Source organism: Pollicipes pollicipes, unplaced genomic scaffold (assembly GCF_011947565.3).
Source record: "Pollicipes pollicipes isolate AB1234 unplaced genomic scaffold, Ppol_2.1 Scaffold_4295;HRSCAF=5057_pilon_pilon_pilon, whole genome shotgun sequence".
NCBI classification, from domain to species: Eukaryota; Metazoa; Arthropoda; class Thecostraca; order Pollicipedomorpha; family Pollicipedidae; genus Pollicipes; species Pollicipes pollicipes.
The window spans coordinates 40,270,687-40,287,833 of NW_023596461.1; the positions used below are offsets into that span (position 1 = coordinate 40,270,687).

Sequence of the window (17,147 nt, forward strand, 5' to 3'; positions counted from 1 at the left end):
GGTCCCATCCCCGCTCTGCCACCCATAATGCTTGTGCAGAGGCGTAGTTCACAGCAAAAACAAAAACAAAAAGTCGAGCAGACCGGCTCGATGTGATCGATGAAAATATCTCGCTTGTCGTTCAACGACGGTGGTCCGAGGCGCAAGACGGCTTTATGCAGTATGGCGCGAGCTGACGCATGCAGGCAAGAAACCATGAAAAACGTTTCATGGACGCGTCCAGAATATACAGCGAAACTGAACTCGCGCGGCCTTCTCAGCCAATAAACATGTCCATAACCGGAAGGGCAGAGCAGGTAGAGGCTGGTGACCGTATGGACCACGAGTCGCCGTTGTGAAGCAATGGCACGACCAGCGCTTTTGCTGGGAGTTGACGTAAGCATGAAAGGCCTCGAGTTCGTGGTGTTTTGGCATTATGATTTGGGAGGTCGGAAAATCGACCGTCAGTATAACGTAGGGCACTGGTCAAACGACGTTAGTAGGCAAGCACTGCTCGTATTAAGAACAGCCGACGCTATGCTCATGTTCAGATTTCAGTGCAAAAATAAAACTCAGAACACCCTAACATTTCTTCCACTCCGGAACACAATGCACAAGGCGTGTCCATGTCAAGGCTCACCACCTTTTTTCAGGTACAACCTGGTGGAAGATATATCACAATGAGTTACAATTTGGCGCACCACGTGGCTTCCCAGAAAGCAGCGTCTGTATCACAAATGAAGAGGGTGGTGTGTGTACCCTCCGATCCCGAGTCCTGTGAGCGTATTCACGCCAAAATATACTCTTCTCCGTGAGAGCAGGTACCAGGAGCATCGAACGAGGCATCGCGCTTGCACCGCACGGTCTCGATTTAACAGACCAGGTACCAGGAACATCGAGTGAGGTACATCGCTTGCACCGCACGGTCTCGATTTAATAGAGCAGGTACCAGGAACATCGACTGAGGTACATCGCTTGCACCGCACGGTCTCGATTTAATAGAGCAGGTACCAGGAACATCGAGTGAGGTACATCGCTTGCACCGCACGGTCTCGATTTAATAGAGCAGGTACCAGGAGCATCGAGTGAGGTACATCGCTCGCACCGCACGGTCTTGATTTAACAATACATCAGGCTTGCAAAGAAGTCATGGGAAGGTGAAACAGTTTGTGCGTGGCGAAGATTCCACTAGACATGATAAGCTACGCCAACAGGTGAAAGTCACCGTACCATCGCGTTATTTGCACGGCCTTATGGGTAGCGTGGACTGGCGGTGCTAGCTGAGAGCCGGTGCTCGTCTGATCCGCCCCCAGACCCAAGCGTGTCTAGCTGGGAGAAGGTTTGCCACACACCTGTGTCAACTGCCACATAAGTCGAGCCGATTAATGGGCTGAAAGAAAAGCGCACACGGCAGAACGTCGTAAATAGGATCTGTTGTAACCTCCACCTAGGAATGCTCTCTGTAGGAGAAACGAAACGTAGCATTTCTGAACGTTTTTATGAAGGTCTTGGGGAAGTAAAATACGTAAACACCACCAGGCAAACACATGTGGTGACCTGATACGCTCGCATGAATGGAGCATGGGGCAACGAACACCGACACTTAGACAGACGTTTTTGCTCAGCAAAGGACAATACGGATCCCAGGATATTCGAATCGCTGCGTATCCACATTTATCGTCCACGGCTGGACACACCAGCATCGTATCAGAACTTGATTTAAACGATGTTTTTTTAGGCTATGAATGTTTATAATTGATTCGTTACTCGTCTGTCCATATGCTTACTACGTGCCACACTATCGACTCAGTCGCCAGTGTTCTGGGCCGCAACAATTAACCAAACAGCTCATTTTGAAGGTGGTCACGAGCTCTGCGCTTAAACGACTGAAATACCCGCGTTGTTCGTGCATGTTCCTGAAGCGCACTATTTGTGATCTTGAAGTGCACTATTTGTAATAAAAAATTGTCCAATCGTATATTCGATGCCTTATAAAAAGCATAATACCTAAAAATTGGAAACTTATGCTTCAAAACCTGAATACTACTGTGGTAATTCCTCACATTTCGAGGAAAAATTCCGTGAATAACATACCAACATTTGCAGAGTGGCTTAATATGTGTAGAATTGACATGACAAAAACATCTTAGGTAGTTTCCGGACACGCGGTACAAACTGAAGATAATACTAAAAATGACGTCTTCTGGTACGCATTGTGCCAACAGTTCAGGGCAATTTTCTGCATTACCTCGGTTCAAAATTCCCTTTTGCCCATATGCACTGGGAAGGGGGGGGGGATTACCAGGACAGCGGGAGCTCGACCCCCGAAAGTACATCAAGTGACGCTCCTGATCGGGGCATTGTACAGATGTCCCAGCCTCCTCGCGAGTTGTCCTGTTACGGCAACGGTAAAGTAACAGGCCAAGGGCTCACGTTACACCTCAAACCACCTGCGGGGCTCACGCTGACACGAGAGCTCTGCGGCAAACGCCCGTTGTCAGCCTCAACCTGGGCTAATATTCTGCTTAGCCCTGTGCTCATGATTAGGAACAATGAGCACCATACTGGCCTTTGTGCGGTCCGACAGCATGACAATAGATGCGTATCTACGCGTCTGGATGCACAGATACGCATCCAGCAAAACCGAATGTTGGATTGTGGCCTAAGATGGCCGTGTGTTTTGCGCCGTCACTGGTCGCGTGTGAACTGACTGACACGCAGACACGAACATTAGTCGCCGAGCGTTCCTTCTGTCGTTGGCATATATCTGTATATCTGTCGTATGGCATTTAGTCGTATAGCATTTATTTACCCGCAAAGATTGGTAACCGCAAACTTCATAAGAAAAACTTCGTAAACCAAAATTTCGTAGCCAAAAAACCTCGCATGCGTATTTCTTCGCATCGCATTTCTTCACATACGCAATTACTCGCATTACATCTCTTCGTATATGCGGTTCTTCGTATCTGAATTCTGTCCCGCACACCCCGTTCTTCCCATCGAAATTACTCGTATTTGTAAGTCTTTGTAGCACGAGTCCAAACGGGCTTCATCGGCTGGTGGCGAGTGTCTCGTTACCGAATGTCTTGCTACCGGATGTATTGTGCGATTCTCGAGTTAACAAACATTAGATTGAGTAAGATAAGATTCACAGTCTCCCCCGAACTCTCGCACTCGCTCATGAATCTCTTGTGTCCAGAAAGTGATAAATAAGGCGCCCGGACGTTTAGATTTCTAGGAGACGCATGGGCCCCGAGTGTCCAATATTTCACCAGCTAAGCTGCAGGGACTGAGGACAGGCATCAGGGGGCACTGGGGTCATCAGGTCATTCATCAGCTACGCAGGGTCATGTGTGGAGACAGAGCGCCTTAATACACGAGTTTGGATGATAGATCGTTTTCCAGGTATAGGGAGAAAACGGCCAAGGAACGGAGGAGGAAAATGACAACGAGAATGAGAGGAAAAATAATGTCAAGCGAGCACGTAGCACTGGACAATACCCAAATCACAGGAACTACATTTTATTTAATATCATCATCAACCTTGGTGTGTGTTAACCCAACAACATTGTGGAGTACGGCACACCAATAAAGGGCATGATTCGCCCCATACAGCGCGGAATCTCACCCGCAGTCTTACACACCACCCTGCTATGCGGCACCTCCTCGTCAATGGACCCCGTACATGCGGATGCGACACTGCAGGCCGGCTGTCGGGCGTCGTCTCACAGCCCACGCTGTACGCTCCCTGTCAGCCTAAACCCCGACAGTTCTCGGTCGGCCCTAACGGGGCACATTGGACAGGTTGCCTGCACGCCGCGCGGTGGAGGGCTTCATACCCGTCCGGCAGGCTTGGCTCTAACCGCCGCAATACGCGGCTGTCGGGTCCGGCCAGAACATATATCCAACATTAGGCCACACTTATGAGAGGCAAGGCAGTACAGAAATTCATCTGTTTTATGGTTCTGGTGATATGGCCCCGGTCACATTGCCCGCGCATGGACACATCGCCGGCCAAAATACACCTTGTGGGAAGATACCCACCCTTTGCGAGAAACTTTCCTGGGAACCCCCTTGTAGGTCACAACCTTGTCTTATCAAGTCATCAGGAACGCCTCCACCTAACCGAGAGTAAACATATCGGTCGACGGCCATAACATTTCCAGCATAGCTAAAAAACCTTTCATGGTCGCTAAGTACGTCTTGTCCCCGCCCAGCGCTTAGCAGTCCCCATGACGGCAGTGTAAGTCGCCCACCCTGCGTCTTGAACTGTTGCTGAGTGACCAGTCGGGCTGTAACTATTTCCATGTACTTGATACCCTCGTCCCCCAGGATTTTGCTACGCAGATTTGGTTAATCCCGAATCTTCGGACATTAGACACAAGACATTGCTTAAGTGGTTTACAGCATCTTTCATCTCTAAGTTGTTTCAAGGGAATGCTTCATATTTGAAGATACTGAAACAAGCACCAGATAGGATGAAACGAGCCCACTTATACATGTTGGGATACTTCTAAGAAAAAAAGTGTTCTAGACAACGCAAGTTCACTGTTTGGTAAACATGCTCATCGATATGCCCTTGTCTGACTACAACATCGTAACATACATAACATTGATTGAGAGCCAATCGGCGGCCGTTTTATCTGGGTATCGTGCTCACGAATGCCACATAAGAACGACTCGACCATTATACTGTTCTCGGCCTTGATCGCCATGCGGCGATGAAGGCCGATAAAAATATAATGACTTATGGAATGACATAAAATACAAAATAAATATGTGAAAAATATAAAGGCTTATGGAATGACAGGATTTGAATGTCATTTTTCTGTCATAAATGCCAAGGTGACGTTGAGATACTCTCCTCGAAATACTTTCCCCACCTTCGCGGACGTGTAGCTCAGAAACTAGAACGCCTTTGGTCTTGGGAAGGGCAGTGTTTTGAATTTCACCGAAAGGTCTTCAAAATGGCTATTTCAGTTTAATCTCCAAAGAAATGTGGAACACTCCCCTTAAGACATTACAAATCGCTGAAATCGCTACTCTCAGATGACTTCATTAATGTGCGATCCACGACTGCGGGCGATCGGGATTTTTTCCAACGCAAAAATCGTCGCCAAATCCCGGAAGACCCGATTAGAGGAAGTCATCATGCTAACGCCGAAATCAGCGGCGGAGTGATTTTTGCTGCATGCTTGATCAACGAACGTATCTTATAGCGAAAAAATAACTTCCAAGCAGCACATTTACGTGACAGCACTCCTCACTGACCTCTGTCTAGAAAAAGTAAGTGCACAACATTTTCCTCTCAATTCATAGGTATTTTAAGCGCAAGATTGTAAACCCAGATCACTGGGACGAGAAAAAAGCCGGGTGGAAAGAAATGCAACGCGAAGAAATGCGATACGAAAAATCGATAAAAGCAATGTGAAGAAATGCGTGTACGAAAAATGCGGCACGAAGAGAGGCGAAGCGAACACACATGAAAATGCGAAGTGAAAAGAAAATGAAACTGGGTGCGTGAAAGAAATGCGATATAATATCTGCATATACCAAGTTTTGAGAACACGCAGATCTGAAGACACGTTTGACGAACACGAACATTAACGCACCAAGATTAGTGTACGATGATTCACTACACGAAAATCTGCGTAGGACTGGCGTACCAAGAACTGCGATAAGAAGACTCGCGTACGAAGTTTCGAGAACGAAGAAGTCTGCCGTTGCAAGGCAAGAAGACGTATCTCCAAGTTTTTACGATCATAGAGCTGCTCAGAAAGAAAAAAGGAGTTTCTGCCATCTTGAAGGGTAAAGTATGTACATGCAAGGGCAAAAAATACACCATTATGACCGCGTATATAGATTTCGCAGGCAAAACGCTGTATCGCTTAACCTTGTACATATTTTCCATTGTGTGGGGGTAATAATGATTCGAGATATAGGCGAAAATAATGCTTCGGTGCTGAATTGAGAGATAAAAGTCGCCGGAGGAGGAGAGATAAAAGGCCCGACGACCCAAACCCAACATGGCCCGGCCTGGCCTACCAGTTTTGGGAAGTGATAAACACCGGATCTTGTGACCGTTCTCTTCATACAATGCTTTACGTTAGGAAAGGTCACGTCCGGTACTTGCATTTGTTTGCACGTGGGACCCCCAATACAAGCGGAATGCTGCATTTCGGGAGTGGGGTCTCTTAATGCATGGGTCTGAAAATGTCGCCAGATTGCCAGCTCCAGCGAAACCTGTGGGGTTAACTGAAAGAATGCCTCATATTTATCGAATGTATAGCCAACACATACAAACATTAAGCAAGTGCAATGACACCGCAGACAACCTCATGACCACAAAATGTATTACTCACTGACATTGAGCCTCATCACCTTTCTGCCGTTAAGCCCCAGAATGCGGCATCAAAAGGAACCGCCTTCACATATTCCGCCCCTGAATGGAGCACCCAACTGATGCTGGTGGAAAAGTCTGGTAACAAACGGTGTTACAGAAAAAATAGATGCGCAAACTACATCACAAAACCATACCCAAAATCACAGATCCACAGCCCACGTGCGTCGCCGTATTCAGCTGAGTTCAGCTCCCGAGCGGACGAACCGATCAGGTTCTCCCAAAAGCTGCTGCTGCCTCTGTGGTGGCAGCAGTGGGAGGAGCTGCTGCCCCAATGTCTCCAGCTTTGCTCTGTTGACACCGCGCGGACGCGTCTTTGCCGCTGGCTGTTCCTGTGGGAAGAATGTTGTTTTTGCTACGTCGGACGCACGCCAGCTATTGGATGAGTGGCTTACTTTGGTGAACACCAGGTCCTGGCCACGGCGAACCTGGATCACCTTGCATGAGGCCAGATATGGTCGGCAGTTTTCCTCGGTTAGGAGCTTCAGCTTCTGGGCACTCATGCCACTTGTGATGTTGAGGAAGTCATTAGGCTTCATCTCGATCACCTTCGACGAGTCTTCGATAACGGTTGTAAAGTCCTCCATGTCTGCCACCACTCTACGAAGCTTCAGGCTCTTGTTGCAGACCTGGTGGACTGCGTCCGCCGACATCGAAGTGTGGCCCTTTTGGAGGAACTTGAGCGTTACCTGATTCAGCATTTTACCAGGCTTGTTGACTGCCTGCGTGAGGCCTGTAATAAGTATCCAATTTTCGTTCTGCCCAGAACAATTATCTAGCCAAATCGTGATGGCGTCCACATCTCGCTGCAGCTCGATGTACCGAACGAAGGCGGAACATACGTCAGCTGCGTCCCGCCCCGCTGTACCCTCATGCCACACGATCGAAACGGCTTTCGGCTTTCGTTTGCCGAGCGGTGTAAACGTCTCGTAAACCACGAGTCGAGGCGTGAATATGGCGACTTTTTACGGGAACTGTGGCGGAAGGAAGATCCGCATCATATCTGCGGACACCACAAGCTCATTGTCTTCCCACACTCGCTCTACGTCTTCCTTATAAGCGCTCTGCGCCTCGTTTCTGTGCTTGATGTGCTGGATGTGAGTTTGACAGTCAAGACACGTCCCGTCGTTGTCCCTGCACGTACGCAGTGAATGTGCCGCGCATTCGGCACACCCCTCATTACCAGTTTCGTGAACCCCATGTCCATTTCAGCCATGGCTCGACGATATCGTGTTTCCAAGCATATGTTGGTGCCATGCATTTCTTGAAAATGCTTGAAGAGGATGGCTGCATTCAGATCCGGAGGCAAGTACCGCCGCTGCGGAGCATGCAAATACCTATAATGAGGAGCAACTGGTTTAAATGACATGATGTGATGCTCCATGATTGCGCTGTCCAAGCTGTTACTTGGGGCCTTCCTTCCTCTGCGATCAGTGGGGGCTGCTGGCTGAGAAGTGATGCTGGCGAGGACTGGCTTGTGATTGCCGTTCTTAAAGCCGAAAGTTGCCAGGAAGAATAATTTGCATACGGCAATAGCTCCGGTGCCAACAGGGAGATGCCACCGAAGGACTCGTCTTCTTTTGTTTTCTTTTTGCTCATCTCCTGATTTCGACCCGTCGACCCGATCCGTTACGTAGCGACGGTACCACTCACGTCTAGCCGACCACGACAGTGAGTTTACTGCGGTATTAATACTTTCTCCCACATTTTCCCGAACTCCCCGACCACACTCCAGCTGACAGGTACCCTCTTTGCAGCCCACTGGCGCTGACGGGAGCAGATGCTTGGTTTTGAAGCCCTCAATTTTGTTCGAAAAAGTTCGTGTCCGTTGTATTTTTTTAACTTTTGTATGGCCAGCATCCCGGTCTTGCGGGTCTAGGCCAAAGTCGGGGGCTTGCAGGTCCGGGAGGCCAGCGTGCGGGGCTAGGTCTGAGACGCCACCGTCTTGGGGTTGCAGGTCCAGGAAGTAAGTGTCCGTGGCTTGTATGTCTAGGAGGCTAGTGTCCTGTTCGGTATGGATTAGTTCTGAGCGCAATGACACATGTGGACTGGAAGTGATGGCAGGACAGCATTGGGGAGCTTCGTTATGATGTGTGCTTGACGCAGAGATAAGAGCGCTCTGGCTGTCACTGGTGTTGTTTATGGCAGAACAATCGACCGAATTATTACTGCCAAACAATACTGACATGATACGAGTAAACCAGGACAGCTCACCCGAACCATTGGGGATGTCTGACGTGGTGCACATTCCAGAGCCCCGCGCAGTCACTGTATCAGTTGCTGGCAGAGTAGCCCCGGCGACCGCTAGAGTGGCGGCGGCAGTACCCAGCGGGGTGGCGGCGGTGGTACCTGGCAGAGTGGCGGCGGTATCCGGCAGGGTGGAGGCGGCGGTAACTGGCAGAGTGGCGGTGGTATCCGGCAGGGTGGCGGCGGTACCTGGCAGAGTGGCGTCGGTATCCGGCAGGGTGGAGACGGCGGTACCTGGCAGAGTGGCGGTGGCATCCGGCAGAGTGGCGGTGGTATCCGGCAGGGTGGAGACGGCGGTACCTGGCAGAGTGGCGGTGGTATCCGGCAGAGTGGCGGCGGTATCCGGCAGGGTGGCAGCGGCGGTAACTGGCAGAGTGGCGGCGGTAGCCGGCAAGGTGGAGGCGGTATCCGGCAGAGTGGCGGCGGTATCCGGCAGGGTGACGGCGGCGGTAACTGGCAGAGTGGCGGCGGTATCCGGCAAGGTGGAGATGGTATCCGGCAGAGTGGCGGCGGTATCCGGCAGGGTGACGGCGGCGGTAACTGGCAGAGTGGCGGTGGTATCCGGCAGGGTGGCGGCGGCGGTAACTGGCAGAGTGGCGGCGGTATCCGGCAGAGTGACGGCGGTAACTGGCAGAGTGGCGGCGTTGGCAACCGATAGCGGGGTCACGCTAGTACCTGGCGGATTGCTGGCTCCGGTACGCGATAGTGGGGCTATAGAAGCCGGCAGGGTGGCCACGGTGGCTGACAGACTGGCAGCAGTGCCCGTTGGAGAGGCCCCGGCAGGCATGCAGGTTAGGACGAGCTGCGTTTTCGCATCAGGAATATCTGAAATACGAAAACACCGGATGGTCAAGGCTGGTTGGCTGGATGCTGGTTCATCTCAACCAATAAGTGAACACGAGAGGTTGGGAACAGCTGGCCGGTCGGGGTGAACGGACATAGACAAACACCACGGAACAGTGGTGTGCAAACTTTTCAAGAACTGTCCGCAAACACCAAACCTCGGATGTGAGAAAATTTATGCCAGTTTTCACAGCTGCGCAACAATCCATTCATGCCATAGCACGACCAAAATACGTAGAGCAACACGTGCGACTTGAAGCATGTTCAAGAATCGCATAGTTTAATACGAACCAGCCTAACTAAGATGTCGTGGGTTCTAGTTCCCCCTTATTGGCTGTCACAAAATCTATTGTATCTCATACATGATTCGATTTATGTGCACATTGGCCTCTCCGCAAATGGACACGCTAAAGGTAGGCGGCAATGCTCTGCAAAAGTAATAATACTCTATATATACGAAATGCTACTCGTAGTTAGTTCATTATGGATGTGAAACGAAATAAACTACCTAGGAATATGTTAAGCAAGCGGGTTTACACTGACAAAACGAATTGGGTTATTACTATAAACGCAGATGCATTGAACTGGATGCAGATGACATTTCCTCCAGAAAATGTTGGAAACACCAAACGCTGCGTTCCGCATCGCGTATTTTTCCAAGTAACCATATCACAGCCATGTGCAAGAGCTGCTTACCGAAAGCCAGGGCAAGTTGAAGACTGAAGAACTTATGCATATAGCGAAAGCGCAAGACATGAGGGGGAGGGGGCAATGAGGACGAGGACTGAGCCCCCAACCTTCTGAAAATGTATCATTGGTCGTGCAGGCATTTACTGAAAAAGTGGCTATGAATGACTATCGCCCCCCACCCCTGGCTTGGGAGGAATTCCGCTGCCCCTGGCAGACAGGCTTCGTGCGAATGCGAATGTATCGTCAGCATGGAAAGACTGATGGGCGAATACCAGACAGAATGTTTGTTGGGGGAATAGTTTTGGCCATGACTTACCGAATGTCGGACGACGCTTCTTCTTTGCTGCAATCGTCCCGGTCCAGTATTTGCCGTTGTGCCTCAGTCGCACTCTGCCTCCAGCCTCCAGCGTTGACCCAGGCATTAGTCGCAGATCAGAAATAGCAACATAGTGCCATTCCCCGGAAAATGTGTCATCCCAATCTACTCCAACCACTCGTCATTTTTTCCTCTTCTTTTCGTCCATGGTTGGTTCACGTAGGCCAAACTGGGTCAAATTGAAATGTTTAAATTCTGGTTAAAAATCAATCAGACACCTAGTAGCCAAGTTGTTCCGTCGTACGCAGGCTAGCCGAGTCTGGCTGCACGTCAGGTTTAGGAACGACAAGTGGATAGTTCATGTGATGGAGCAGAGGCGTAGCCAGTATTTTTGCGGCGCGGGGGTGAGGCGATGTTCAGCGATAATCATCACGATAATGTTAACCCTGGGTGAGGAACCATCTTCGTTACTGACAGAAACATCCAGGCCTCGGGGATCCCAACTTGGGCCCATTGCCTCCCCCCCCCCCTATACCTGGTTGCGCCTCTGTAATTATTCACGTGCAACCGGCAGCACGCGCAATCGCCCCGTAGCCTTAGTATTACTTCTGAGAATACGTGTTTTTTTGCGGCGGAAAACGCATTGGTATCGATAGCGCTTTTGGCCGGCAAAAAGCCGTATGTTCCATTTTGTTCGGATGCGGTTTTTTGCCTGCCGGAAGACTTCTCTTGCGGGCCAACGCACAGTGAACAGAAAGCCATATGTGCCCTGTGCAGCAGGCAAAAAGCAGCAGGCTTTTTGTCCGGCTGAAATCTGTATGTGTATGTATGTATGTGTATGTATGAAATCTGTATCTGTATAATGTATGTATATACAAGAATATGCAAGTATATGCTACATATAAGTATATGCTCACTACCATCAGAAGCGTATTCGCAAAAGCTTCGAAATTATACCAAAAACGAAAATCGATAAAAATCGAGTTACTGCTTTTTGCCTTGTGACGGCAGAAATGCGCTCCGCATAAAAAGAATATAACGTTTTACCCGTTCACGCATAGTGTAAACGTGCTTCAAATCGGTAAAAGCCTAACACACCTCGTCGAAGAGGTAGAGAAGCAACTCAAACACCACGCAACACTAGGCATACCTCGTTCATGACGTATCTTGCATCCCATGTCATGCCCTCCCCCCCCCCCCCCCCACGGCCCCAAAGGCTTGGCTATTCCTCACATCCAGCATCTGCTCACTACTCAAACTTCGTGTGAGACGGGCGAGTCAAGTTCAAGGGAATGAACCCCATATCCTACACGTAACAACACCCAAACCAAAGGTTTGACTCCGTCGCAGAGCCGCGGTCTACTCACTACTCGAACACCATGTAGAGCATGCCCTCGGACGAGTAGGTCTCCAACAGCTCAACGATGTGCGGGTGCTTCAGCATGTGACAGATGGTCGCCTCGCGTTTGAGGTCTGTGGACAGGGAGACCGCTCTCACTTGCAGACCATTCTCAGCAGGACTCAAGGGAGCTACAGCACAGATCAGGCGTTTGCGGTCTGTGGATAGGGAGACCGCTCTCACTTGCAGACGGTTCTCAGAAGGATTCAAGCGAGCTATAGCACAGATACAGCAGACATCAGCACCGGCGAAGAGGATCCACAGGCGCAGTGATGCCAATACGCGGTTTAAGGGCCGCTGAGCTACGCTCGCCACAGCACGCGCAGAGAAAAGAGCAGCATTCCCGGAACTTCCAACGCTTCGGGTGCACCCTGATGTACGGATCACACGGTTCACAAGGTGGCCTCCCACGGCAGACACGGTTATGGGCACTGCGCCATCGACACCCAAGCCGCATTACACCCGTCTCACTCTCACGAAGGTTCCTGAAGTGTGTTCGCTGAAGACGCGTCATGCCAAGCTGTGGGTCAAATGTCGTAACAACGTGACTTCATGTAGCATTACCCAGGGCATCAATATAATTCGAAATAGAACACAGCTCGACAAGTTTAAGAGGAGCCGGGGGGCGGGGGTCAGAAACGCTCCGTAAAGCGTTTAAGGCGCTCAAGACGTACTGGGTTAAACAACGTACCAAAAAACGGGGAGGTACTTAATGTGCTCCGGTGGTTTGAAAGCGAGTAAGGCAAAAATCGTAAAACCGAACGATTTCATTTCGCTTGGTAGCACGTGAACACGCAAAAATTCAACCGAATCATCAAAGCCCAGAGGAATTATGTGAAAGGAATAGCACGCAGCAGTCTGTCGGTACCACGAAGGAAGTGGTGCGGAACAAGGGTGGTTCATAGCTTTTGACACTCCTTACCACAAATTGAATGGGTGACACTTTTAATTGCCTGGATGGTGCGGAGGAAACCGCGATACCCACGCATTGCTGCTCCCAGTTGCTATGAGTTGAGGCCCCACCGAAACTAAAGGTAACCGTAGCTCAACTGTGCGGTACCAGGGACTGCCGTGCCTGGTACTACATGCCGAAGTGAAAATATCTCGGCACAGTTCACTGCAATGTCATCGTTTAGACTGCTCGAGCGCCAGCGTCACGGCAAACGCAGCGAACAATAGCTAGCAAGGACTCTGATCCCGACGTCAGCCGAGTAAATAACGCGCGCGTCAGCTCTGATCGAGGTCAGCACCTCACCTTCTGTGCCCAGGCCAGGACTGGCCGTGAACTTGGCTACATCAACGATCTTGACCGCAAACTGCTGGCCGGTCGGCCGGTGGATACACCGCTGCACCACACTGAACGGCCCTCTGCAACCGGTCAGACGCCAGGTCATACGCCAGGTCACCTCGGCCCGGTCAGACACCAGGTCACCTCGGCCCGGTCAGACACCAGGTCAGACGCCAGGTCAGACGCCAGGTCACCTCAGCCTGGTCAGACACCAGGTCACTTCGGCACACAGCCTACGCAGATAAGAAATCGGTACGCAGCCAACGCAGATCAGAGATCGGTATGCAGCCTACGTAGATCAGAGATCGGCACACAGTCCTCGCAGATCAGAGATCAGCACACATCCTTCGCAGATCAGAGATCAACACACAGCCCTCGCAGATCATAGATCGGTATGCAGCCTACGCGGATCAGAGATCGACATACAGCCCTCATAGATCAGAGATCAGCACACATCCTTCGCAGATCAGAGATCAGCGACTATCCTTCGCAAATCTGATATCGGCATGCAACCCGCGCAGATCAGAGGTCGGCACGCAGCCTTCACAGATCAGAGATCGGTGCACAGGCTTCACAGGTCAGAGATCGGCACGCGGGTACGCTAACGGACGCCATCATATGTTTGCTACCACTGGCGGCATTAGAGCAACAGGCAGCAGCTCGGCGATCATCGACGATCATCAACAATGCCAGCAATAAGTGGCCATCGTGTCTAGCGTCTAGTGTGGCCAGTCCAATGGATTGCTAAAATGTACACAACGTGAAGATAATTAACAATGCGTGCAATCAGTAGCCAATGTATCTAGCATCTGATGTGGCCCGCCTAAACCACTGCTAAAATGCATAACAATACACATGAAGGGTAACTTACTTTCCAATGACTTCACATAGTTCATAGACATCATCGAAGACGACGTCGTCTTCGTTGCTCTCCTCTGATGTCTGATATAGCATCGACATGGTGTTTTGCTGTGCTGCAGTGGTGACGCCACCACCGGAAGTCAGCAGCTAGACATGCCAGCAGGCCTTCAGGGCAGCCGCGGCCTTCTGAAACAGGTGCCACCACCTGTCCTGAGCACAGCATGATAATATTCGGCCACTTTGGCGATCGATTGTCGATCTTTTCATGCTACCAAACCTCCAGCTTGCGGTTCACTGCCTGCTGCTCCTCCCATCGCTCACGATCAACCAATCAAGGTCGGGCTGAGCAAAGATGAACACAGCATTCAGGCTTGTTGGGCTTGCCAAATTACCAGACCAGGTCAGTTTTCAAGGTTTGGGGTCAGAGTGCAACAGATTAGCAAACAACAAAACGTGAGTGAATACATGTGTGTAGCCACGTCACATACCACACCACATGCTTTGGGATGGGATGGAGGGAGGGGGGGGGGGCAATTGGGATTGAAGGGGTCAAACTGGTATAACCTGTACTGAAGGTGACATTTTGAATGGAGAAAATGAAAGACATGCATTCTACAGACAAAATGGGGGGGGGGGGGAGGGGGAGATGTCCTCCCAGCCATCTCCCTCCACAGTTATTACACCCACTCACACATAGGGTGCCAGGCAGCTAGAAATCTGGTAGCAGGATTTTTTTGTATATTCCTCACACCCAACTCAATTAATTCTGCACTGCTGCCTGACTGAGACCAATACAAATGACTCTCGATTTAGCCTTTAAAGTGTTTTTGAAGATGTCAATAGGTAATGGAGACCAACAGTCAGCAAGAAACAATGAAAGTGCATAATCTCATCTCCTTTGTTAGTACCCATGAGAAAGGGTAATCAGAACATGGGTTGATGGACATGGACAAATATGTAGTGTTCAACACCAGAGGGTTGGGGTAGAAGGGTATTCTTTAGACCCTCATATTTGTTACATCATGCAGCTCCAGCCTGTCTTAGAAGCCATTCCGTGTCTGATTGTCACTGACTGCTTTAGGCCCTAAGCCACTTCAAAAATGTGCTTAACAATTGAGCAGCCATGGACCTAGCTGTCAGAAGTGTTTGGCAATACCTGGCCATTTGAAGGTTTGTGATCAATCTTTCAGCACTATGAAAAACTCCCTTTTCAGCACTCCAGTCCCTATAAAACCAGCACATACTGGTTTCACAGGGACTAGAGTGAGCAGTGTGATGATTATCTATGCATATCTTTAACCTGTAAACCCTCTCTTAAGTAAGTGTAGTTTTTGCCAGCTAAGAACAAGCACAGAGAGCACCACATGGCCACTGAGAGCCAAAAATGTTCAAGCAGAAACCATGCTCAGCTTTCAGAAATAGACCTCAAAGTCATGTTTTACATGGCAAGGATGATATTACTGTATACATAAAAGCTGGCAATGACTTGGTTTGACAGGTGAAGATATCGCAAACATGATTCTGCATAGGGGGTTGCATGCCAGACTGTAAAACTGATATATTACACTGAACATGTCTGGTGTAAAGACAATACCCTGATACCAAACTTTTTGCATATACACAGCACATCCTAACACTCAGAGTTTGACACATAGGCACAACAAATCTAAAGCATAGAGAACCAAAGTTTAAAGGAGTGCTGATGTGGTCAAGGTCAGGGTAAAGCATTTATCAGGCAAAAAAAGCATGGCAAAATAATATCACAAAGTTCCCACACAAAAATCATTTCAAAGTGCAGTGTTATTAGGCCTGGGCTGGGTTCAGCATATGCAAGCATGAGATTGAGTTCACATGTTATGGAGGTGTCCAGTGCAGTGATTATATTATTTGCACACTGGGCTGCATGAATAGGTAATCTCGAATTTCCACAAACCACCCTGGTGTCCCTCCTAATTTTACCCATGAAATGCATACTTTTCCATCTAAAATCAATTTATGGATGAGTTTGTCATCCCTTATTCCTGTATGAGCCCCTGCAATTAATCTCAGAGACATGATGCTCTTAATGTTCTGCACAAGATCATTTATCTGTAGCTCTGACATGCCATTGGGTACTACAGGCATGGGACATCAAGCTTTTGCTTGATATAGACAGATGCAGTATTATTTTCCCAAAATAAGGCTAACACATCTGTCAGTATCATAGCATGCACCTACAACATGCTTATGACTTTTAAGGCATTAGTATTGCTGCCTCATTCCAATCGTAGACTGTCAAAATGTAGGTAGATTTTTCTTCTTCTAAAAAAGGTGAAGTAAATGAAGAATACCAAAATATAAGCTTTTACACTACCCTAGTCTACCAGCTTGAAAGCAGCTCCAGGGAGAGAGTTTTCCCCCACCCCCACATACCATATCCTGGTAGCGCGCCTGGTTACCTACTCTACACCAAGGAGAGAGTGTGATATCTATCAGTCCACCTACCTCGTTTGTTTTCCTTCGGGCCAGAGCTCCATACTTCTATATCCACAGGGAGCCCGCCCAGTCTTATTCACGTTATCTCACAAGAATATTCATTGGAAACACTCACTCAATACCAAGGCAAAGAAACGTAGGTAATGATTCGCACCCAACCACTCCCCGGCCTAGTACGCAACTATGCACGACACCCCTACAACGCACCCAACCTCTACTCGTACACTCACACTCTGCCTCTCCTCCCACTGAGGCAGTATCGGCGCAGCAGCGGCAGTGGTGCATAGAACAGTCGTAGGTCATTTATCGATTAGTCGTCGACCTGCACTTGGACCATGTATTTGAGTGTAAGTTGGGTGCTAGATATCATGGAAAATCAAGCAAATCACTCCGAAAGACCATGGAAATATGATGGTTCGCTGTCGATGTTCAACGATTACGGATTATGACCGTAATGCATTGGGGCAGCATGATAGCTTCACCTTCCAAGCTTCTCTCCAGATTTAGACCATGGTGCTTTCAGGTAGCATTATGATATAGATTGCAATACTTGAATGAAATGTATCGCCACACGCTGCAATAGGTGATACAGTCTCTGCTAAATGTAATATTTTCGTTATTTAGACGTCATTTCTTTCAAAATGCATAA

The 17,147-nt window shown here is 49.3% G+C and overlaps 1 protein-coding gene across 5 annotated transcripts in view; it reads right to left on the reverse strand.

Annotated features, from left to right (window-relative positions):
* The window catches only part of CASK (peripheral plasma membrane protein CASK), a 123,750-nt gene extending 107,033 nt beyond the window's left edge, over nt 1–16,717 (reverse strand). For all 5 annotated transcript variants that reach the window (XM_037219274.1, XM_037219277.1, XM_037219279.1 and 2 more), the window contains exons 1-4: nt 16,508–16,717; nt 14,034–14,209; nt 13,130–13,242; nt 11,843–11,948 (exon numbers count right to left, since the gene is read on the reverse strand). In XM_037219274.1, the coding sequence (XP_037075169.1) occupies nt 11,843–11,948; nt 13,130–13,242; nt 14,034–14,122 (308 nt within the window). In that variant the 5' untranslated portion in view covers nt 14,123–14,209; nt 16,508–16,717. The remainder of the gene's footprint in view (nt 1–11,842; nt 11,949–13,129; nt 13,243–14,033; nt 14,210–16,507) is intronic.
* Between the last annotated feature and the right edge of the window lie 430 nt (nt 16,718–17,147).